Below are 23,647 nucleotides of genomic sequence, written 5' to 3'. Positions count from 1 at the left end.
GTTCATTAATACTTGTCACAGCTGCCACACCCTTTATAAGAACCTGGCACCATAACTAGTATAGTAGACTCTCAGGGCTTGGAGTGATCTTTGGGAGTCATCTAGTTAAAAGGGGGAGCAGCTGTTCTCTTCACCACAGACTCTGAAAATCAGACTGTTCAATTCTCTCAACGGGAGGTGCAAAAAAAGGTATGGGGCTATAGTTATCATAGACAGCAACCTCATTAAAAAACAGGGTAACGATAAGCATATGAATACGTTCCAGACTAGAAAGGGCAATGGGAAAAAATATGTTTAATTGGAGCCATATAAAGGACAATGTCAAGGAAGGGGGGGGACCCCAACTGGCAGAGGGGCAAAATTTGAGGTCCTTGAATTCAGGTTCAGGACACTAGATGGGTCCTGAGTGGCATAGGTAAGCCCCAGAGCCCTCTCTCCAGTTTCACCAGCCCTGAAGTCCTAGCCATCCTGGATCCTGTCAGTCTGCCCTTCTCTGAGAAAGCCGGAAACCCTTTCCTTTTCCATGGAAAGGGCGAGAGGAAGGGGCGTTAAGGTGCCTGGACTCTAGAAAGCAAGCTTTTTCCTCTTATGTCTGAACGGTGGCCCAGACAGTCGTCCTGAGAACAGGAAGAAGACAATTCACGCCCTCTCAAGGTCCCTTTGGTTCAAGGCTTCTGTCATTCTCCGGCCGTCCTGGGGGGAGGGCCTGCGACGTCCATGCTGCCATGGAAACACGCCGCCGTATTCCTTCTTCTTACGTGGGGCGGGGTCCTCCCCCTCAGCCGCCAATCATCCGCAGGGCTTCTTGAGTGGCGGGCAGCGGCGGCGAATGGGCGAGCCGGCGCTGCGTGACGCGACGGGAAAAGGGGGAGTTCGCGGCCCGTGGCGGCGGTGGCGACAGCGGCGACCTGGGCAGCGCGCTGGAGGGACGCGGGGAGCGTGCAGCGTCCTCTAGCTCGAGCGCGAGGGACCCCTGCGAGGATGCCTGGTACCGCTGGGAGGGAAGCGGGGCGTCAGCCGGCCCCGGAGCCCGGGGTTTCGGCTGCGAAGGGGAGGCTGCCGGAGGGGGCGGGGCGGCAAGCATGGCGGCGGCGACGGGGAAGGGGTTGGGGCCCCTGAGGGGGTGGGGAGCCGGCGCTGGAGCGGCGGGGTGGCCGCTGAGGAAGCCGCGGGGCTGTGGGGGTTCTGAAGAGCAGAGATTACAAAGCACCCTTTTGGGGGGGCAGTGGAGGCGCCAGAAGGGCGTAGGGAGAGTTGTGGGGGATGGGAAAGGGGCGGGAGAGGTTAGAGAGGAGGGGAGAGGGTGTCCAGGGGCAGGGGAGGGGAGGGGAGGGGAGGGGCAGCGGGAGGATTGGGGAGCAAGCTGCTCTGGAGTAATGGGGAGCTGGGGCCTGGGGAGGTACGACAGGAAAGTGCTATTGTATTATAAATACAACGTTCCAATCGGCAGTGTCTAGACGGGTCCCCCCTCCGAGCTCCAACTGCGGGAGGAAGGCTAGTAGGTTCCACAGAACTGATCTTTTGTTGTTCCCTTCCAGGGGAGCAGATGGACCCTCCTGGAAGTCAGTTGGATTCAGATTTCTCTCAGCAAGACACCCCTTGCCTGATAATTGAAGATTCCCAGCCGGAAAGCCAAGCTCTCGAAGATGATTCCAGTTCTCACTTCAGTATGCTCTCTCGACACCTTCCCAATCTACAGACACACAAAGAGAATCCTGGGTTGGTGAGTGATACCTTGTTTGCAAATGATTGAGCAGATTTTTTAACAAATCAAGATTGACCAGCAGACGTAGGTCCTTAAGAAGGCTCCGTCTTTTGAATAAAGTTGGGTTGGAAAAAGGAACATATCTACAGAAAGTATGTCTAGTTTTGGATTGCTTAATATATAGGGATTATTATGTTCGCATTTGTTCTAGGATGTTGTGTCCAATCCTGAGCAAACAGCTGGAGAAGAACAAGGAGACAGTAATAGTGGGTTCAATGAACACCTGAAAGAAAACAAAGCTGCAGGTGAGGTGTTTAAAGCTATCAGTCCCTTTTATAGGGTGCTCTTGTTGGAGCCAGGCCGATTTAAAGATGGTTGTGGTGAAGGTAGGAAGTAATAGCATAATATCTGGTTCATAATTGGCACCCAAAAGGTTCATGTGCTAATGCAGTTGATTAGATTGGTATTGTCTGTGTTCTTGAATTTGTAATTAAGTTTGGTGGGCATGCTTTTTGTGCTAATACCAGGGTTTTTTTTTTCCTTTTTAAGACCCTGTGGATTCTTCTCATTTGGACACATGTGGCTCCATGAGTCAGGTCATTGAACAGTTACCTCGGCCAAACAGGACAAGCAGGTATCCTAATATTTGAAGGAATTTAACTTATTGATTAACCAGTTCTTTTTATATGTATCTGTTGTGATGGTAAAAGGATTAAATCTTTTTTCTGTAGTTAGGAGTGGGACTTGAGGATTTTATTATTTAGTATTGTACAGTGCTGTGCAAGACAAGTGCTTCCTGTTTTTCACTAATCATAGCCTCTCAGTATTCTGCCCAAATTCTCCTAAGGTCAAAAGAGAACAAAGATAACTTAAGGAGTCTTGGGGTGGTGGAATATAAAAGGAAGGTAGTCGGGGAATGTTAGTTTGAGGTGGTGCAAGACTGGTTTTATCTCAGAAATAAATGCTTTTTGTTTTTGTATGTTATTTTACACTGTTTCCACTTAATTTTTTTTTTTCTCCCAGATCATTCATTGGGTGCTTTTGAATAATTTGCAAATTGGTGGGCTTATTTGGCCTGCAGGTTGGTTCTATTTGGCCCACACAAGCTTGTAAACTATTTGAATTGATTGACAGAATGCTACAGAGGCATAAAATTTGGGTTTTGGTTTCTGGCTTCACTACGCTTGATTGGCAGCAGTTGAGTGGAGCTGTGAGTAGCATGCAACTTTCACCTGGGGCCTGAGTGCTATGGTTTGTCATAGTACCTACAACTTACTATGCTACTTGGACACTGAATCATAGTTTTCTTCTTTTTAAAGATTTATTTATTTATGCATACAAGAACTGGGGTACAGGCCAGAGGTGTGGAGAGTAAGACTCTGATTCACCAGAGACAGTGGGGAACAGAATGGCAGATTGACTGAAATACACTGCTGAGGGGAGTAGCGGGCAAGTCAGGAGAGGTTTGCTGCGCCATGTGGATGGCTTCCTGGCTGGGGATCGAACTTGTGTTGCAGTGGCTGCCAATTGCTCCATAGGTTGCGTCTTAACCCCTTGCGCCACCAGGGAGGCCCCTCAAAGTTTTCTTTTATCATAGTGCTGTGCCATTTTTCTTAACCCTAGCACCTTCATTTATGTTACTTTGATTTGCTTTCTAACAGGCATTCAAGTTTATGATACCTCTTTAGCCACATATGCCAGGCTTAATTATGTTTTTGTTACCCTGGTTTGAACTAGTGGGGACAGGAAGTATGCTTGTCCCTAGTACTTACTAATAAGGCAGTGCTGTTTCAGAAAGTAGCTTGCTACTACTTTTCTTGTTTTACTTCAATGTGTTGCTCTTTCTCATTAAAAAAAAACAAAACAAAACAAAAGCAAACTTGAATGCTTACCTTCAATTCTGAGGCATGTGCTTTAAAGGAGTTTTGCCATCATGGAGCTTATAATTTAATAGGAGATACCCTAAATCATTACATAAATAGCTATTCAGTTATAAATGTGATCATTGCAAAGGAGGAATATTAATTGAATTTATAGCCTAATCTGAGGGATGGGGAAAACTTCAATGAGGAATGTGACCTAAACAATAATCTGCTAGGTGTAGTTGAAGGGCTGGGGAGAAGTGTGGCAGGCATGTGGAACTTTCCAGATAGGGAACTGAAAGGTTCTCGGCGCGGTAAAGAAAGGAGAGCCAGGCTAAATTTCTCAAAGGGAGAGAAAATTTATTGCACCCCGGGCGGACCTCACGGACCTCACAGACCCAAGGCGGGGATCAGTGGAGTCGAGCACGTTGTTAGGGGGAAGCAGGGTTTTATAGGGCGAGGAGAGGTCAGGTGGGTAGTTGGGCTCCTACAGCGGGAAAAGTTTGTAGGGCAGGTAGAGGTTCTTTGTCTGAGACGAGACTTGTAGGGGGAGGGGGAGGCTCATTGCCTGAATCCTCCAGGCAGGTATCTGCGTTCCTGCCCCCCAGGTGGGCTTCCTGGTTGGCTCCTGCATTCTGGCTTCCTGCAAGGACCTTTCATACCAGCCTTTTGTTGATAGGAAAAGGGGCGATGGTTCTTTCTTTGGCTACTTCCTGCTGAAAAGGGGCGAAGACCAAGGGGGTGGCTCAGGCCTAGTTATGAGGGTCTTCTGCAGGGATGCGAGAATATGGGTGGAGAAGAAGTTGGTTAAAGGTGGTAGGAGACATTTCCCGAATGCGAACCTGTATGAATTTTAGGAGGCAAGGAGCGAAAAGAAAAAAATAAGGTTATCATTAGTATTGGCCCCAAGAGTGGGAAGAGCCATGACACTATAGGATTTTGAAACCATGTAAGCAGAGAGTTGGAGTCCCTGGTTTTACTAGTAATAACATTCTTCCCTGAGGAACAGGCAGGTACCCCCTTTATTAGCTGCTAACAAGTCCAGAACCCGCTGGTTTTGGAGAGTGACCTGTGCCAGGGAGGTGAGCTGTCTTTGTAATGATGCTAAAGACACATAGGTTTTTTTCTAAGGAGGCATCTATTTTTTCATGAAATTTCTGGGCAGAAATCAGGCTGTGTCCCAGGGCCCCACCTGCCATACTTGCAGCTGCTATCGATGATGCCAGGCTGATTCCAACCATGATTGGAAGAAAGGCTGCCCGCTTAGTCAGATGTGGTGAGAATAACTAACCTAGCTCAGACCGTCTGTACAGAGTTAACTGTGGGACCACGAGGACTTGGATACGTGGGCCTGGAGTAGGAGAATTAATACACTGAGAGAGAGAGCCATTGCACCAGAAAAAGTTTCCCTTTGCTGTTGTTCGGAGCACAGAAGTAACTGAAATGTTAGAAGCACAGGAATGAAAGCTGACAAGGGCATCCGTTTGATAGCAGGGTAGCTGTGATTGGAGTCCCATAGGGGGACTGAGAGTTGGGGAGTCTGGCAAGCAGCGTCCATTGAGATTAATTGGAACTGCCACCAGTAGAGGCCTCTGAAGGGAAGCACAGAGGAAACAAGAGGAGGTGTTAGTCTCAAAAAAGTCATTTAGGAAGGTTATAGCGTTTTGGATTATATGAATTCAGGTTGAGGGTGTCTCGGTCTTTTCTGATGATGTTAGCTAATTTTATAGGATTTGTTCTGAATGGAGGATGTCCTGGGAGACTTGGACTGTGGCATTTTGTGTCGGGACATATTCCCTTGAGATGGACAGTGTTGCCACTGGATAGGAATGCCAGCCAGTGTACCCTGCGGCTTGGGCTCCCTGTACCCAATGTTGGTCCCAAGGATCTGAAATAGCACAGCTAACTTGATTTATATTGAAGCCCATATTATGACAGACCAGAGAGAACATTTGGCCTTTGTCTGGAAGGTGCACTGTGCATGACTGGTAAGGGCACCCCCCCATATTCTCTATAGGTATTTTTGCAGTGATCTAAGGTTTGATGGTAAAGAAACAAAACAAGGTGTTCATAGGGTTATTAATCGATGAAAGAGTTAGGGTGAGAGTGATAAGTGCTGTGCATCTGGTCTGTGGGCACTCCGCAGTACCCACCTAGTGGGTGGTCTCAGTGGATCCTGAGACAAAGGTCTCCATAACTTTGAATTTCCATACACAGGACACTGAGCTAGGGGAGATTTTGACAAGAAATGCACATCCTGGTAGGACCCAGGTTATAACATACATACTGTTTGTCTTCAGGGGCACGTTTGACCCGTGATAGATGGTGCCAGGAGGGGTGTCCCAGAAGTGTTACCGCTGTAGGCGTGGTGAGAATAACCGTGTGTGGGCTGGTCCACCGAGGCTGCAGTGGCTTTGGCTGAAGCGATTTGAGCAGGACTTGGTCTCCTGGATGCAGTGGTAGGGAAGGTTGGTTGAGGAGGTCGAGATCCGAGGCAGTACTGGGGAAGTACCGGTCTGTGCGTTCCCGGAGCAGTTGGCTGAGTAGGGAAAGGTCAATCCTGTCCGGGGTAGGTGTCCACGCAGTAAGTTGGTGAGCTGCAAAAGAGGGTAGGCGAACTCCCCTTTGAGGTGACATGCAAGCACAGGTTTGACGACGGGAACATATTTGTCAGACTTTTGCACTCAAGGAGGGGTGGAAGAAGAGCAGACTCAGGAATTGGCGCTCATTAGGCTCCTAAGTCAGAGTGATGGAGGGGACTGATAGAGAATAGGGGAAGGGTCTGCAGCAGAGTCAGTTGTGGGAGCAAAAGCCCTTGCATCCGCCTTGTTATTCCCTGTGGTAACGTAAGAATTGTCAGTTGGTGTCCTTTCAGTGGAGAATGGCGACTTCAGTTGGAAGCTGCAAGGCTATTAAAAGCTTAAGGATAAGTTTAGCGTTCATGATGGGGGACCCCTTGGTGGAAAGGAACCCCCTTTCCTGCCAAATTGCAGCATGACTGTGAGCAATAAGGCATATTTTGAATTTATATAGATGTTGACTTTCTTATGTTTGCTGAGGGTAAGGTCCCTGGTTAAGTGCTATGAGTTTTGTCTTTTGGGAAATGGTTCTTCCAGGCAGTTTTTCTGTGTCGATTACCTGATGGATGGTAACAGTGGCCTAGGTGGCCCTCCGCTGACTGCGTGCATCTTCACAAGAGCTGCCAGTCTACAAGCACAGGAGGCATCTGACAAAGGAGAGTTTGCGTATATGCCAGGATTTCAGGACAGAAATGGGCGGCAGAAAGGGGACCAGAATAGGCAGGAGAGTGGCTGGGTTGAGAGAATTAGACTGAGTGAGACTCACTGAGGGTTTTCGATAAACAGTGTATGGAAATCATGTAAACGGGAAGTGAAAGGTTCGGTGCGGTAAAGAAAAGGAGAGCCAGGCTACATTTCTCAAAGGGAGGGAAAGTTTATTGCACCCAAGGCGGGGGTCAGTGGAGTTGCGCACGTTGTTAGGGGGAAGCAGGGTTTTATAGGGTGAGGAGAGGTCAGGTGGGTAGTTGGGCTCATATGGCAGGAAAAGTTTGTAGGGCAGGTAGAGGTTCTTTGTCTGAGATGAGACTCGTAGTGGGAGGGGGGAGGCTCATTGTCTGAGTCCTCCAGGCAGGTATCCCCATTCCTGCCCCCCAGGTGGGCTTCAGGGTAGGCTTTTGCATTCCAGCATGCTGCAAGGACCTTTCAGGAAGGAGTGAGAGTGGCGAGACAGGAGGTCCTGAAGGCGGTGCGGGGAATATACTTGGGTGGGTCTTTTTAGAGTAAGTTTGAGGGATTTTCGGGTGAGTAGAGCTGTCGCCTCCAGGGCTCTAAGGCAGGGTTGCCAGCTCCTAACGGTGGGATCCATCTGCTTGGAGAGATAAGGGATAGGATGCAGGGCTGGTGCGAGAGGCTGGGAAAGGCCACCTGCCGCAGTGCCCCAACGTTCGTCTGTGAACAGGAGCAAAGGCTTTTCTGGATCAGGAAGGGTAAGGACAGGTGCCTGAAGAAGGATATGTGTGACCCTGCGGGCTCTTTGGGGGATTGGAGAGGTCCTTCAGGGAGGCTTTTGCTGCATTGTGCAGTGGCTTGGCTGGGAAAGCAAAATTAGGGATCCGATGACGGAAGAATCCAACCAAACCTAGGAAAGAAAGGATTTGTTTTGCCGATTCAGGGGAGGGAAGGTCCCGGATGGCCTGTTTGTGGTCCACCGTCAGCTGTTTGGAGGAAGGAGTTAGTGGAAGACCCAGATAGACGGCTGTGGGAACTCAAAGTTGGGCTTTGGATGGGGAGACACAGTATCTTTTGGAGCATAGGAAGCTGAGGAGTTGTGCAGTGTGTTGCTGACAGTGGCAGAGAAGGACGGCAGAGGAGGAGTCAGCAACACACTGGAGGAGAGTGACATGTTGAGAGATCACTGGCTCATGCCTGACCAAACAGATGAGGGCTGTCCCAGGAACCCTAAGGCAGGACTGTCCAGGCCAGTTGCTGGGAGGTGTGTGTTCTGATTTTCCCAAGTAAAAGCGAATAGTAAGTAACATTGAGGATCCAGAGGGATGGTAAAAAAGGCATTTTTGAGGTCAAGCACAGAGAAGTGTGGGGTAGAAGATGGTATATAAGACAGAAGGGTGTAGGGGTTTGGCACTACAGGATGGATAGGCACCATCACTTCATTAATAAGGCGAAGGTTTTGAACTAGGGGATAAGAACCATCAGGCTTTTTAATGGAGAGAATGGGAGTATTACAGGGCGAGTTGATAGGAGTAAGGAGTTTTTTTCCAGGAGTCGTTGGCTGATGGGTTTGAGACCCTGACGATGAGTGAGGGAAATTGGAAACTGGGAGCGAGAGGGAAAAGAGGGATTCTTAAGGCAAATGAGGACTGGGGTACGATGGGTGGCAACAATCAGGATAGAGATATTCCAGAACATGGGGTTGACAGTGGAAGGAGACAGCGGGAAGTCCTGAGAAGGATGAGGAGATGTTTGGAGTCGTGGGAGGATGAGAGCAGCGCTAGGGTGTTGGAACCATGAGAGAGTAGCCCTGAGTTTGGTCAGGAGGTCGCGACCCAGGAGTGGTGTGGGGCAAGAAGGCATGACTAGGAAAGAGCGGACCAGTGGTCCTGAGCTGAGAAGGAAGGCCGTCAACACCCGTAACCGAGGCCTGAGAAGGATAAACTTGACTGGATTAGGAGGGGAGGACAGAGAAGGTAGACCCCGTGTCAACCAGAAAGGAGATGGACTTACCTGCAACCTTGACCGTTACCCTGGGCTCCTCAAAGGTTATCGGAGTTGATAAGTCTGGGCCTCTTCAGTCCTCAGCCACCAAACCCAAGACCGCCGGTGGCAAGAGTTGCAGGGACTGGAAGGACTGGCCCACCACAGCCAGGCGTGGAGGGACAGTCACTTTTCCAGTGACCCTGGAAGTTGCAGATGAGGCATGGTCCTGGCGGAGGGCGGGGGTTGGGGCATTGTCTGGACCAGTGGCCTTCTTGGCCACATTTGAAGCAGGCTTCGGCGGCGGTCGGTTGGTCGTCCTCTGTCGGGCAGCAGGCGCTGCGGTCTCAAGGCAGCTACTAGGGCCTGAGCTTGAAGCTCAGCCTTCTGGCGACTGCGGAGTTCCCTCTCTGCCCTGTCCTGTTCCTCCCGGTTGTTAAATACTTTAAAGGCCATTTTCAGCAGATCCTGGATAGGGGTTTGAGGACCATCCTCAGCCTTTGGAAGTCAGGAGGGTTTTTTGAGGAAGACTGGGTAATTTTTCAGAACTTATGAAAGTTTATAGGTTTAGGCGCTGCCGGTTGGAGACCAGCTAGGGGACAGGTCAGAGGTCAGGGTGGAAGAGAAGATAACATGTAATTACATGTATGGTCATAGGCTTGGCTACGATAATGAAATTTAGGTGTAGGTAGTGGAATAGTTTGTGAAAGAGCCAAGACGCTTTTCAAGTTGGGAGAGATCAGACAGAGAAAGGAACATGGACTCTAACTTTGCCTCTCCTTTAATCCCACCCACTTCCCTGCGGGGAGGGAGAAGAGGATCAGCAGGGAGAGGGTATGGCAGCTAGGAGGTGAAAAGAAAGTGGGGGAGGGGCTGGATTGGGGAGCTGGAGGAGGTGAAGACTGAGAATTTAGAGGATTAGAGAATTTTGAAGAGAGGTCCGGAGAGGGCGAAGAGAAGAGAGGAGTCTCCAGACTTAGACAGTACGAGACTTAGACAGTACGGCAGGTTTTCAGGAGGGAGGGAAGGGGCGGAGCGCACGAGAAAGACAGCCTGGCCCTAAGGATCTCTGACCATGTTCCATTGCGGTGACAGAATTGTTTAGGTCTGTAAGGACCGAGAAGTCAAAAGTGCCATGTTTGGGCCAGTGGGAGCCATTGTCCAATTGATACTGAGGCCATGCAGTGTTGCAGTAAAAGGCGAGACGGTTAGGGCGTTAGACGAGACGCTTAGGGCTTTATGTGGCCTTAGTCCCAACAGACCGAGGTTTGAGAGAAGGCATCCCAGTGGAGTGGCCGGAATTTGGCTTGGAATTTGCAGACCCCATGACTAAGTCGGCTCCTTTCCCAACTAACGGGGGCACAGAGTCAGGACGCAGCGTCCCCCGATTCGGTCCTGGCCTTCGGAACAGAGGCTGACAAGCGAGGGGGACGTCTCCACCGCTCGGTTGCGCCTAGGATTCGGGCACCTAGTCTGGAAGGGCGTCCCCAGATCCAGGGTCTAGGTGTACGGGAGTTGGCTGACGTGGGCCCACGGTTTACGGAACAGCCAACCAAGGTACGGGGGTCAGGAGAGGAGCCGAATAGCCAGAGGCGAGGGCCTCCCAGGAAGGAGGGTCAGGCAGTGACTTACCCCAAGGATTAAGGCCGGTGGTGGGTGTGAGATGTCTGCAATGGAGAGGAGAGGTCTCAGGGACGAGAAGGCGGCCCGGGCGACAGGGGACACGGCCTTCCCGGGTTTGCGGCACCAAGATGAAAGGTTCGGCGTGGTAAAGAAAAGGAGAGCCAGGCTAAATTTCTCAAAGGGAGGGAAAGTTTATTGTGCCCTGGGCGGACCTCACAGACCCAAGGCGGGGGGGTCAGTGGAGTCGCGCACGTTGTTAGGGGGAAGCAGGGTTTTATAGGGTGAGGAGGGGTCAGGTGGGAAGTTGGGCTCCTACAGCGGGAAAAGTTTGTAGGGCAGGTAGAGGTTCTTTGTCTGAGACTAGACTTGTAGGGGGAGGGGGGAGGCTCATTGCCTGAATCCTCCAGGCAGGTATCTGCGTTCCTGCCCCCCAGGTGGGCTTCCTGGTTGGCTCCTGCATTCTGGCTTCCTGCATGGACCTTTCAGGAACTACATGTGCAGAGACTGTGAAATACAAAGAATTTGGGATTGGTTCTGTTATAGAGCAACCCCGATATTAAACGGGTTCCTGGCTGTGGGTCCTCACCCGCGCGCTTTAAAGGGACTTATGAATACTCTACTACAGACACACGCCAAAGGGTTAATAAAAGGTTTATTTACAAGAGAAAAGGAAATAAGGAAAATGTACAACCCAGGGAGAAAATAGGGAAATAAAGTCTTTAATGCGTCCTACCCGATCCGACGACCTGGAAACCCAGTCACTCTCAGAGCTGGCAGGACGCTGCTGCTGGCCAAGAGCCCAAAAATGGAGAGCCCCAAAGCCCACGTGTCTGCCTTTTGTATCCACCTGGCTGCTTAACCCCACCCTCAGGTCCCAGCCACCTTCCCTTTGGTGGTGATGGGATTTGGAGTTCCCGGTGTCTTTGGCTTTGACCTGGGGTGGGGGTGGAGTCCACAAAGCCTATATGGAATTTGCTTTGGGACATCCTTTTTCCCCTAACAGTTCTAAAACAATGAAAGCTCCTCAGAACATGTGAAAATTGATCTCTTTATGGTATCTTAATTCATTATTGCAGATATTTTGATAAAAACTGCTTGTGAGTTTTTGTCATAAAATTAAAAAAAAAATTTCCTTGTCTAGTTTCTATGATGTAAGCTGATGATCCTGAACATGGGCCATCTAATTATACTTCTGGAGAAATACAGATATTTTATTTCCCTAATAAACGTTTTAAAAAATTAAAGATGATTGTAGTGTTACATACAGTTTTAAGAATGAAACAGGGGGCCTCCCCGGTGGTGCAGCAGTTGAGCGCTGGGTTGCGAAGCTGCCCGCAGCCTCTGCAGCGCCATTCGATCGCCATTCGATCCCCGGCTGCTCTCTGGCCACTGGAGGAGGGTCCCACATGGCCTGCAGACCTCTCCTGCCACCCGCTGCTCCCCTCAGCAGTGTACTTTGGTCCTTCTGCCTGCTCTGCTCCCCGCTCTAGCTCTGGTGAATTCTCTCACCCTCCCGTGCTTCTGACTGTACCCAGTGCATGTATAAACAAAACAAACAAACAAACAAACAAATAAATAAATAAAAATGCCTCTATAAAAAAAAAAAGACTGAAACAGGGATCCTTTATACAATTGCCAGTTCTCCCCAATGGTAACTTTTTTTAATTAAAGATTTATTTATGCATACAAGAACTGGGGTACAGGCCAGAGGTGTGGGGGGTGAGAGGATTCACCAGAGACAGTGGGGAACAGAACAGGCAGACTGACTGAAATATGCTGCTGAGGGGAAAAACGGGCAAGGCAGGAGAAGTCTGCTGTGCCGTGTGGGTAGCTCCCTGGCCAGGGATCGAACTCAAGCTATAGTGGCTGTGGATGGCTTCATAGTGCTGTGTCTTAACCCCATGTGCCACCAGGGAGGGCCCCCCCCCCCAATGATAACATTTTGCAAAATTAATACTATGTAGTATATTGTCACTAGCAGGTGTTCATGTTGATAAAATCTACTGAACTTAGACTTTCTCAGTTTTGGGTGTGCCTTTATAAAGTTGAATCATCTGTTGGGTTTGTATCCACTATTACACTACCACTGTAGTCAAGACAAGGTAGTGAACAGTTCCAGCTCCACAAGGATTCCTAGTGTTGCCATTTTATAACTATACTTGCCTCCCTCTCCAGCACCTGAACCCATGGCCACCACTGATTAGAACTCTCCTTCATTTCATTCACAAAATTTTGTCATTTCAAAATATATAAATGGGCTTATACAATATGTATGAAAAGACAAGCTACTGAGTAGGAAACAATATAAGCAAACCATATATTCTACAAAGGACTAATATCTAGATTATATAAAGAAGTCTCAAAACACAAAAAACAATTAGAAAATGGACTGAGATTGACTTATTTCTTTTCTTTTTTTTTTTTTTTGTGGGACCCTCGCCGGTGGCCGTAGATTGAACCGGCGCTGCAGAGGCTGCTGGCAGCCTCTCAACTCAGCGCTCAACTGCTGCGCCACCAGGGGAGGCCTGAGATTGACTTTTTTCAATCAGCATAACTCTCAGGAGGTCTGAGTTGTTGCATGTACCAATAATTTGTCCCTTTTTATTGCTGAATAGCATTTCATGGTATGAATGTAACATAGTTTAACTGTTTACACGTCAAAGAAATCTGGGTTGATTCTTGTTTTTGACTATTATAAATAAGTTGCTATGAATATTTGTGTCGCAGGTTTTTGTGTGAACATAAGTTTCCTTATTTCTAGCATAAATGGTCAAAGTGGACATGGTAGGTCCATGTAGGTCCATGTGCTAGGTCACATGGTAGTTGCGTGTTTAGGATTTTATGAAATTGCAAAACTTTATTTTTGAGTGGCTGTATCATTTTACAGTCCCTCCAGCTCTATACAAGAGATCCAATTTCTATTTTCACCAGTATTTGGTGGTGTCACTGTTTTTAATTTTAGACATCCTGGTAAGTGTGTAGTGATATCTCTATTATGATTTTAATTTGTATTTCCCTAAGGATGCTGGACATCTTTTAATGGGCTTCTTTTTTATCTATATATCCTCTTCAAGGAAATGTCTGTTTCACGTCTTGTCCATTTTCTAATTGTTTTTTGTGTTTTGAGACTTCTTTATATAATCTAGATATTAGTCCTTTGTAGGATATGTGGTTTGCTAATATTTTTCCCTACTCAGTAGCTTGTCTTTTCATCTTCAGAATTTTACAGAGCTGGTTTTTAATTTTGATAAGATTTGTTAAATATTTTTAACAGGTTTATACAAATACATAGTTTATTTTAAAAATAGTTTATAATGAAAGTCTTTTCACATTCTTGGTCCCTTCTCACAGAGCCAACTCTGTGTTTCTACTTTGTGAGTTTATCTCCCTCAAACGTTTTTTTTTTTTTAAGATTTATTTATTTATTTATTTATTTATACAAGCACTGGGTACAGTCAGAAGCGCAGGAGGGTGAGAGAATTCACCAGAGCCAGAGCAGGGAGCAGAGTAGGCAGAAGGACCGAAGTACACTGCTGAGGGGAGCAGCGGGCGGCAGGAGAGGTCTGCGCGCCATGTGGGACCCTCCTCCGCTGGCCGGGGAGCAGCCGGGGATCGAACCGGCGCTGCAGAGGCCGCGGGCAGCTTCGCAACCCAGCGCTCAACCGCTGTGCCACCGGGGAGGCCCCTCAAACTTTTTTTATTAAAGATTTATTTTATTTATGCTTACAAGAGCTGGCCAGAAGTGCGATGGGGTGGTGCCGTGTGAGAAAATTAATGTGAGACAGAGTGGGGAGCAGAACAGGCAGATCTGCTGAAATACACTGCTGAGGGGAGCAGCAGGTGAGACAGGAGAGGTCTGCTGCTCCATGTGTGTAGCTCCCTGTCCTAGGATTGAACTCATGCTGCAGTGGCTGCTGATAGCTTCATTGTGCTGAGACTTAACCCTTTGCACCATCAGGTAGGTCCCTTCCTCTAACTGTTAATACTGTTGTAAAACTAAGTAATTCAATTATACTACCATTTTTTATTTTATCACATTAAGACAGTTGAGTTCCATAATAAAAGATGAACATTTAACTTGTATCAATACTCTTCTCATTTTTGATGATAATTTAGTTCTTTCATTGGCTGCTTCTGTACTTCTAAATAATATATGTGATGCTTTCTTTTCTTTTTCTACTAGCTTTAGAAAGTGAAGAAAATTTAAACATCAGCATGTTTTTTGGCCTAGAATCTGATGTATTTCAAATCTCTTCTGATTCACCTAATCATTATATAAATATCTGTTATTTCCTGTATGTTAACTACTGTTGAATTTTGGGGATACAAAGTTATCAGGAGAGATAAAATTCCTAAACTTTCTTTTTAATTTATTTTAAAAGATTTATTTATTTATGTATACAAGAGCTGGGGTACAGGCCAGGTCAGAAAAAGTGTGGGAGATGAGCGGATTCACCAGAGACAGAGCGGGGAACAGAACAGGCAGATGTATTGAAATACACTGCTGAGGGGAGCAGCGGGTGAGTCAGGAGAGGTCTGCTAAGCCATGTGGGTTGCTCCCTGGCTGGCTGGGAATCGAACTCTGTGCTGCAGTGGTTGCGGATTGCTTCATAGATTGCATCTTAACCCTTTTGCCACCAGGGAACCCTGTTAAATTTTTTTTTAACTTTTTTTTAAAAAGATTTATTTTATAATTTTTATTTTTTTTATAGAGGCATGTTTTATTTGTTTGTTTGTTTGTTTATACATGCACTGGGTACAGTCAGAAGCGCGGGAGGGTGAGAGAATTCACCAGAGCCAGAGCGGGGAGCAGAGCAGGCAGAAGGACCGAAGTACAGTGCTGAGGGGAGCAGCGGGCGGCAGGAGAGGTCTGCGTGCCATGTGGGACCCTCCTCCGGTGGCCGGGGAGTAGCCGGGGATCGAACCAGCGCCACAGAGGCTGCGGGCAACTTCGCAACCCAGCTCTCAACCGCTGAGCCACCGGGGAGGCCCTTAAAGATTTATTTATATAAGAACTGGGGTACAGACCAGAGGTGCAGGAAGGTGAGAGGATTCACCAGTGACAGAGTGGGGAGCAGAACAGGAAGACGGACCAAAGACAGCGCTGAGGGGAGCAGCCGGCGAGGCAGGAGAGATCTGTCTTGCCATGTGGGTTTCTCCCTGGCCTGCCAGGAATTGAAATCGTGCTGCAGAGGCTGTGGACAGCTTCACAGTGCTGCGCTCAACCCGCTGCGCCACCGGGGAGGCCCAAAATTCCTAAACTTTAATGCTGCTTACATTTTTGCATGGAACATAGCAATACATGATAAATAAGTAAACTGTATAGCATGTTAGACACTGATGAGGGCTAAAGAGAAAAATGAAGCAGAGAAGGGAATAGGAAGGAGTTGTGTATTTAGATAGGGTGATAAAGAAAATGCTTGAACAATATATTTGATTAAAAATCTTGAGTAAGGGATCTGTGCTATTACTTGGGATAAATGCAGTTCATGCATAAAGAATGGCAAGTACAAGACATGAGTGTGCCTGGAGCATTTGAGAAATGGCAAGGTTATTGTGGCTTCAGTAGAGTAATTGAGAGGAAGAGAGAGAGAGAGAGAGAGAGAGAGAGAGAGAGAGAGAGAGAGAGAGAGAGAGAGAGAGAGAGAAGAGCCAAAAGGAAAGGGGAGACCAACGTGTAAGTCCTCATGTATCACTGTGAAGAATTTGGCTGTATTCTTTGTGAGATAGGAAGGTCTTCAATCATTTTGAGCAGAAGAATGACATGATCTGACAGGTTATTTTTTGTTTTTGTTTTTAAAAGATTTATTTATGAATACAAGAACTGGGGTACAGGCCAGCAGTGTGGGAGGTGAGAAGATTCACCAGAGACGGAGTGGGAAGTAGAACAGGTAGATCTACTAAAATACACTGCTGAGGGGAGCAGTTGGTGAGTCAGGAAAGGTTCGCTGCGCCATGTGGGTATCTTCCTGGCCGGAGATCAAACTCGTGCTGCAGTGACTGAGGATCGCCTCATAGGTTGTGTCTTAACCCCTTGCACCACCAGGGAGGCCCCTGACTTAGGTTTTATTTATTTATTTATTTTTACTAAAGATTTATTTATACAAGAACTGGGATACAGGCCAGATGCACGGGAGGGTGAGAGGATTCACCAGAGACAATGGGGAACAGAACAGGCAGACTGATGAAATAGACTGCTGAGGGGAGCAGCAGGCGAGACAGGAGCGGTCTGCTCGCCATGTGGGCATCTCTGCGGCAGGTGGGGATCGAACCAGCACTGCAGAGGCTGCGGACAGCTTCACAGCGCAGCGCTCAACTGCCTACGCCACCAGTGGAGGCCCTGACTTAGGTTTTATTTATTTTCACTGGATTTTTATGCGATTATTTGTAAGATATCTTCTTTTGCTAATTTATCATAATGAGCCATATTTGTGGAAAAACATAGAATCTTTTCTATTTTATTTTTATATTCCCCATACAATTGCAACCCCCTGATTTTGACCCCCATCCCGCCTTTCCCCACCCACCCCCCAAAGTGTGTCTCTGGTTCATAGCTGTTTGTTGATTTTGATTTTTTTCTTTTTTATAGTTATTCTTTTTCCTGGTCCCTTATTTAGGTTTTCTAAATTCCTGTTATGAGTGAGACCATCCGGTATTTTTCGTTTTCTTTCTGGCTTGTTTTGCTGAGCATGATCCCTTCCACCTCCATCCAGGTTGCTGCAAATTGCATGTGTTTATCTTTTTTGAATGCTGAGTAATACTCCATGATGTAAATGGACCACATCTTCTTGATCCAGTCATCTATTTTTGGGCATTTGGGTTGTTTCCAAAGCTTAGCTATTGTAAATAGTACTGCTGTAAACGTAGGGGTACAGGTGCTCTTTGGAATTGATGTTTCTGTGGCCTTTGGGTAAATACCTAGGAGTGGAATTACTGGCTCATATGGAAGCTCTATGTTTAGTAGGTCCAGAAATCTCCACACAGCTCTCCATAGTGGTTGGACCAGTTTGCACTCCTACCAGTTTGCAGTGCAGGAGAGTTCCTTTCTCTCTACATCCTCACCAACATTTGTTGTTGCTAGTTTTTTTAATACAATAAATCTGAAGAAGGAATCAAGAAAACCATTCCTTTTATTATTGAAACAAAAAAAATCAAATACTGACTTAGGTTTTAATAGGATCATTGTGATTGCTGAATCAAGAGTAGACAGGAGGGTATACAATATTTGTAGGTTATACTTCGATAAAGCTTGGAAAAATAAAAGAAATTTTAATTAATGAATAGACTGGAAGCACAGGCAGAGTCAGGAAGACTGACTAGAAGACTCTCGAAATAATTGAGGCAAAATATGACAGTGGCTGGACTAGAGTAGAAGTGGGTAAGGACTGGTAAGATTCTGGAGTTTTTGAAAATAGAATTCAGAGTTTGAATGGATGTGGAGTGTGAGAGAAAAGGACGTAACAATGATTCCACATTTCTGGTCTGAACCCTAGAAGAATGAAATGTTCTGTTAACTGAGATAGAGAAGACTGAAGGGGAAGGAAAGTTTAGATGTGTTAAAGTTAAGCTGCCTTTTCAATAGCTAGTTGAAGGCAGTTAACTAAGTCTGCAACTCAAGGGAATTTGAATTAAATTGCGAAGTAGTAGGCCATATGGATGATATTCAAAAAGATTCTGGATGTGAGTGTAGCTGGTGAACAGGTTCTTTAAGATCTCACTGAGTCTGTCGGCATTGAGAGGATAGGGACATGAAGGAAAACTACCAAAAGAGACTAAGGAAGTGCCAAAGTGTGTGGTTTGTGCTATTTTATTACTTTTTGTCGTATTTGCTTTTGTACTTTGTTTCCCTATTTCCCTATATTTCTCTCGTTGTATAGGTATATCCTATTTTATTTTTGTGAAAATATGTACTTAGTCCTTTTACTTTTCTTTGGGTCATGGTCCCTATCTTTGCAAATTAATGTTTTCACCCCTTTTATGCTAATTTAAATTATGCTTTATGCTCTGTGTGTGAAAATATTAAATGTATAGTAAATTACAAAAGGAAGCAAAAAATGTCATCTATAATTCTGCCACCAGAGGCTAATTGCTATAAGCATTTTGACATATTCCCCCGCTCTTTATTTTTTACATTTGATTTACATAGTTGACATGTGGAAAGTAAAACTTTATGTATTTGGGCTTCCCCTGGTGGCGCTGGCAGTTGAGCGCTGTGCTGTGAAGCTGTCCATAGCTTCTGCAGCGCCGGTTTTATCCCGGCTGGCCAGCGAGGGTCCCACATGGTGCAGCAGACCTCTCCTGTCGCGCCTGCTGCTCCCCTCAGCAGTGTTACTTCGTCAGTCTGCCTGTCCTGCTCCCCGCTCTGTCTCTGGTGAATCCTCTCACCCTCCCGCGCATCTGGCCTTTACCCCAGTTTTTGTATAAAAAATAAATCTTTTTTAAAAAAAAAAGTTTGTGTTTGCTAGCTTTTTCCCTGAACAACATGAGCATTTTTTCCATGATGATCAAACTCCCTTAATGACATTTTCTTCGAGTTTTTTATTTTAAAAGTTTGAGATGAAAGAATAGTATGTATTTGTTGTGTGTGTGTTTTATGTTTTTTTTAACTTCTGGACCATGTTGAAGGTAAGTTGCAGACATTATAGTTTGCTTTAAATACCTTATCCTTCATTCCCTAAAAATTCTATGTAATCATAATACCATTTATCACACCTGGAAAATATTAATTACATAATATTAATAATAAAGTTCATATTTCCCTGTGAAGAGGAGACTTTTTTTAATCCAGGATCAATTCCAAGTTTATGCACTAGCCTTGGTTATTTAAAACATTTTTAATGACTGCATAATATTCCATTTTAAGGAATTACTTAATCAGTAACCTAAGACCAGGCTTATAGGTTGTTTTTTAGTAACAGTAAATTTTGAGATGTTTTTACAAGGATCTCCCCACATTTCAAATTCTTACAGTTAAAATTACTGGGATTACTGGGTGTGTTTTTATTTTTATTTTTAAATCTAATTAATTTATTTAAAAAATTTGTTTATTTTTATACAAGAGCTGGGGTACAGGCCAGAGGCGCGGAAGGGTGATAAGATTCACCAAAGGAGCAGAACAGGCAAACGACCGAAATACACTGCTGAGGGGAACCGTGGGAGCGACAGGAGAGGTCTGCTGCGCCATGTGGGTCACCTCTCTCAAATTTGCTGAAGATGCGATTGTATGTGGGGAGTAACCATAAAATCAAAGGAAATATCCAATTTGTCTGGAAATACATGATGTCTTTCTATTGTACAGTGTTCTGGGAATGTCAGTGCAACCTGTTCCTTCTGCTGGGGAAGAGAAGGAAGAAGACATAGAAGAAAGAGAGGAAAAGGAAGAAGATATTCCAGATGATACCACACATTCCCTTGGTGCTGAAGGTAGTCTTATGCCTTTTTCAGTATAGTAGATTGTGTTAACAGTCTCTTCACTAGGAGCATGCAGATACTTAAATGTTTCCTTTTTATTAGATCATAGACTTCTTATGATGAAATTGAGAGTATTCATTAAGAAATTTGCTAGTGGTCTTAAGCTATTATACCTAATTTGGTGTTCAGGAACCTGTAGATAATTGGATAGTCCCTTTTCTACATATTGACTTACATTCCTTTCATGTTCATTTGTGTTTAAAATATTTTGGGCATATATATTTTGTGGTTGGAAGTAGTCTGAATTGCTGCTGTTTATATCTTCAGAAAGTAGACATAGTTCATTAATATTCGATGCTTGTAAGATTTTAATAGTATGAAAGTGTTTTCCTTCATTACACTTTTTTTTTAAAGATTTATTTATTTATGCATACAAGAGCTGGGGTACAGGCCAGAGGTGCATGGGGTGAGAGGATTCACCAGAGATAGAGTGGGGAACAGAAAGGCAGATGACTGAAATACACTGCTGCGGGGAGCAACGGGCGAGTCAGGAGAGGTCTGCTGTGCCATGTGGGTTGCTCCCTGGCCGGGGATTGAACTGGTGCTGCAGCGGCTGCGGAAAGCCTCCCAAGTTGTGTCTTAACCCCTTGCACCACCAGGGAGGCCCCATTACACTTTTTTTTTTAAATTTATTTATTCATACAAGAACTGGGATACAGCCAGAGGTGCGGGGGCGGGGGGAGATGGACAGTGAGAGGATTCACTAGAGACAGAGTGGGGAGCAGAAAAGGCAGATCTACTGAAATACACTGCTGAGGGGAGCAGCAGGTGAGACAGGAGATGTCTGCTGTGCCATGTGGGTCAGCTCTCTGGCCAGGGATAGCTTGATAGTGCTGAGACTTTAACCTCTGTGCCACCAGGGAGGCCCTCAGTTCTTTTATTCTTGATTGTATTTTGAAAAATTTTGAGGGGCAGGAAATATTTTGAAGTGAAGGACTGAACATGACCCTTTTTTGCTAAGGACAGTTGCTTGTACAGTGTATAATGTGGGATAACACATCTAATTTCTTGAGAGTTTGTTCCTAGATCCTGCCTCATCACAGTTGGGCTTTGGAGTTCTGGAGCTTTCCCAGAGCCAGGATATTGAAGAACATGCTGTGCCATATGAAGTGAACAAAGAGCGTCTACAGTCAGTAACCACAAACTCTGGTTATACCAGACTATCTGATGTGGATGCTAATATTGGTATGAAACATGTTTTGTGGCATTTGGGGTTGTTTAAAAGCATTTTTCTCCCATATCAGAGCTAGTTATTTTTCAATTTATTTTATAACCTTATAAGTTAATATAACGTTAGCTGATATAGAAAGGTTGCACAGCTATCTGGTAAGTAGCCAGTTAATGGCTTGCAAGTTGAACTTTTTTAAGTGGTTATATTCCTTTTTGGAGTGATGCCTGTATAAATTTTCAAATTGGACTTCTTTGTATTAAAGTTCTTTTTTTTAAAGATTTATTTATTTATGCATATGAAAACTGGGGTATAGGCCAGAGAGGAGGGTGAGTGAGAGGATTCACCAGAGACAGAGTGGGGAACAGAACAGCCGGATTGACTGAAGTACACTGCTGAGGGGAGCAGCGGGAGGGTCAGGAGAGGCCTGCTGCGCCATGTGGGTTGCTCCTTGGCTGGCCAGGGATCAAACTCGTGCGGCAGTGGCTGCGGATAGCTTCAGGTTGTGTCTTAACCCCTTGCACCACCAGGGAGGCCCTGTATTAAAGTTATTTCTATTTAAATACCTCTTTCCTGTTTCTTTTAAAATTTCAAGCAATTAAACACGAACAGTCCAATGAAGCTATCCCAGTGGCAAAACCACCCAACAAAGATGTCCCTGTGGCAGCACAACCCAGTAAGGATGTAAATACAGTAGAGGAGAAAAGCCCCCTGCCTGCACGGTAAGCCAGATTCTTTCTGGAATGTATTTATGAATTTGTGCTATAAGGTTATACCAATTTCACTTTGCCAGGTGGAAATGTTTTTAGAAATTATTGATTTTTTTTTTTTCCCCCCCTTATACTGGGCATATTTCCGGTCTAATAGAAACACTATTTGTGAATACTCATTGTGTCCTCATCTTTTTTTGTTTTTTTTTTTTGTCCCAACAAATGCTTTTACCTATTTTTGTGTAGACGATCTAGGGTATAGGCCAGCGGTCTGTCAGGGGGGCGGAGAGAGGATTCACTAGAGACAGAGTGGGGAGTACAGCAAGTGGATTTATTGAAATACACTGCTGAGGGAAGCGGTGGGTGAAATGGGAGATGTCCGCTGTGCCATATGTGGGCTAGCTCCCTGGCTAGGGATCAGACTCAGGCCATTGCAGTGATACCTCTGAGACTTAATCCCTGTGCCACCGGGGAGGCCCTGTGTCCTCATCTGTAGGATTATTAGGAAGCCATTTTATTGCTGCTGTAATAAGCATGACTCCTTACTTTTTGGTTGCCACACCTGTCTGATCTTTGTCTGCAGAGTTTCTTTCTGTGGGAGGTCTTCCTAGCTCCTCTAATATTCAGAAGAGACATGTAAATACTATTTTTTTTTTTTTTTGTGGGACCCTCGCTGGCGGCCAGGGAACGAACCAGCGCTGCAGAGGCTGCGGGCAGCCTTGTAGCCCAGTGCTCAACCGCTGCGCCACCAGGGGAGGCCGTAGATTATTATTCTTTAAAGATTTATTTATGCATATAAAAACTTGGGTACAGGCCAGAGGTGTGGGAGGGTGAGAGGATTCACCAGAGACAGTGGGGAACGGAACAGGAGGATTGACTGAAATACTCTGCTGTGAGGAGCAGCAGATGAGGCAGGAGAGGTCTGCGCCATGTAGGTAGCTCCCTGGCTGGGGATCGACCTCATGCTGCAGTGGCTGTGGGTAGCTGTCTTCACAGTTCTGTGATTGTGAAGTTACAACCCCTTGCGCCATCAGGGAGACCCAATAGTATATTTAAAATTCCACTGTTTCGTTACTTGGGCACACAGATTGTTCTGGGTCCTTAGGTATCCTGAATCTGGTATTTTATGCAGGGATGCAGTCTTTTTCCAAGTTCTTTAGGTTCCAAACCTGGTAGAAATTGCGCAGATACCTCTACTTGGCCTGTGGTGATTGTTGTATGCAAAACAGGATCACTTGTCAGCACCTCAAATTTAGTTGTGGCAGAGGAAATGTGGAATTCTTACAATTTGGGGAGGGGGAATGAATAAACATTCAGTATTGTTTTTGTTGTACTTATTTCAGTAGAAACTGGGGAGTGAGCAGAGTTGACTATCAAGAGAAGTCTCTAGTGAAAAACAGGCTGACTTTTTAGGCTTTTCTTTCAGAAATTGCATTCTAGCTAATTTTGCTCTTTTATTTACTCTGGGGAGGGGTAGAGTAGAGCACCTAAGAGTCTGGAAAGGGGCCACCGATGGATGTGTTCACATGACTAGTATTGGTGCCTTGATTTGGGCCCTAGGGTGGATAGATGAAATGGAAAAGGCGAGCAGAAGCTAATGTGTGGTATTAGCGCAGAGGATAACTGACATTGTGGTCTGGGTCAGAATCCTTCATGCACATTTAGATAATATATATGTAACAGAAATCCTTAAACACTCATTGGAAATGCAGCACAGCAGGAAGCAGAGTTGAAAAAGAGAGATTACTATGTGAGAGACTGAAAACAGGCTTTGAAACGGGCCCTGGGCTTTGTATTATTATTTAGAGTAGGTTATTTCATTTTCAGTAGTAATGTAGATTAGAACTACTGGCATTTTTGAAATTATTAAAGAAAAA

At 45.7% G+C, this 23,647-nt stretch overlaps 1 protein-coding gene across 2 annotated transcripts in view; it reads left to right on the top strand.

Moving 5' to 3' along the window:
* The first annotated feature begins 1,540 nt into the window (after positions 1–1,540).
* TP53BP1 (tumor protein p53 binding protein 1) overlaps positions 1,541–23,647 on the top strand; it is an 83,123-nt gene continuing 61,016 nt past the window's right edge. For both annotated transcript variants that reach the window (XM_084241351.1, XM_084241350.1), the window contains exons 1-6: positions 1,541–1,723; positions 1,917–2,010; positions 2,255–2,339; positions 19,720–19,844; positions 20,919–21,077; positions 21,656–21,782. In XM_084241351.1, coding sequence (XP_084097477.1) covers positions 1,547–1,723; positions 1,917–2,010; positions 2,255–2,339; positions 19,720–19,844; positions 20,919–21,077; positions 21,656–21,782 — 767 coding nt within the window. In that variant the 5' untranslated portion in view covers positions 1,541–1,546. The remainder of the gene's footprint in view (positions 1,724–1,916; positions 2,011–2,254; positions 2,340–19,719; positions 19,845–20,918; positions 21,078–21,655; positions 21,783–23,647) is intronic.

This window comes from Talpa europaea (assembly GCF_964194135.1).
Source record: "Talpa europaea genome assembly, chromosome: 8".
NCBI classification, from domain to species: Eukaryota; Metazoa; Chordata; class Mammalia; order Eulipotyphla; family Talpidae; genus Talpa; species Talpa europaea.
This window is presented reverse-complemented; position numbering and strand designations above follow the sequence as displayed.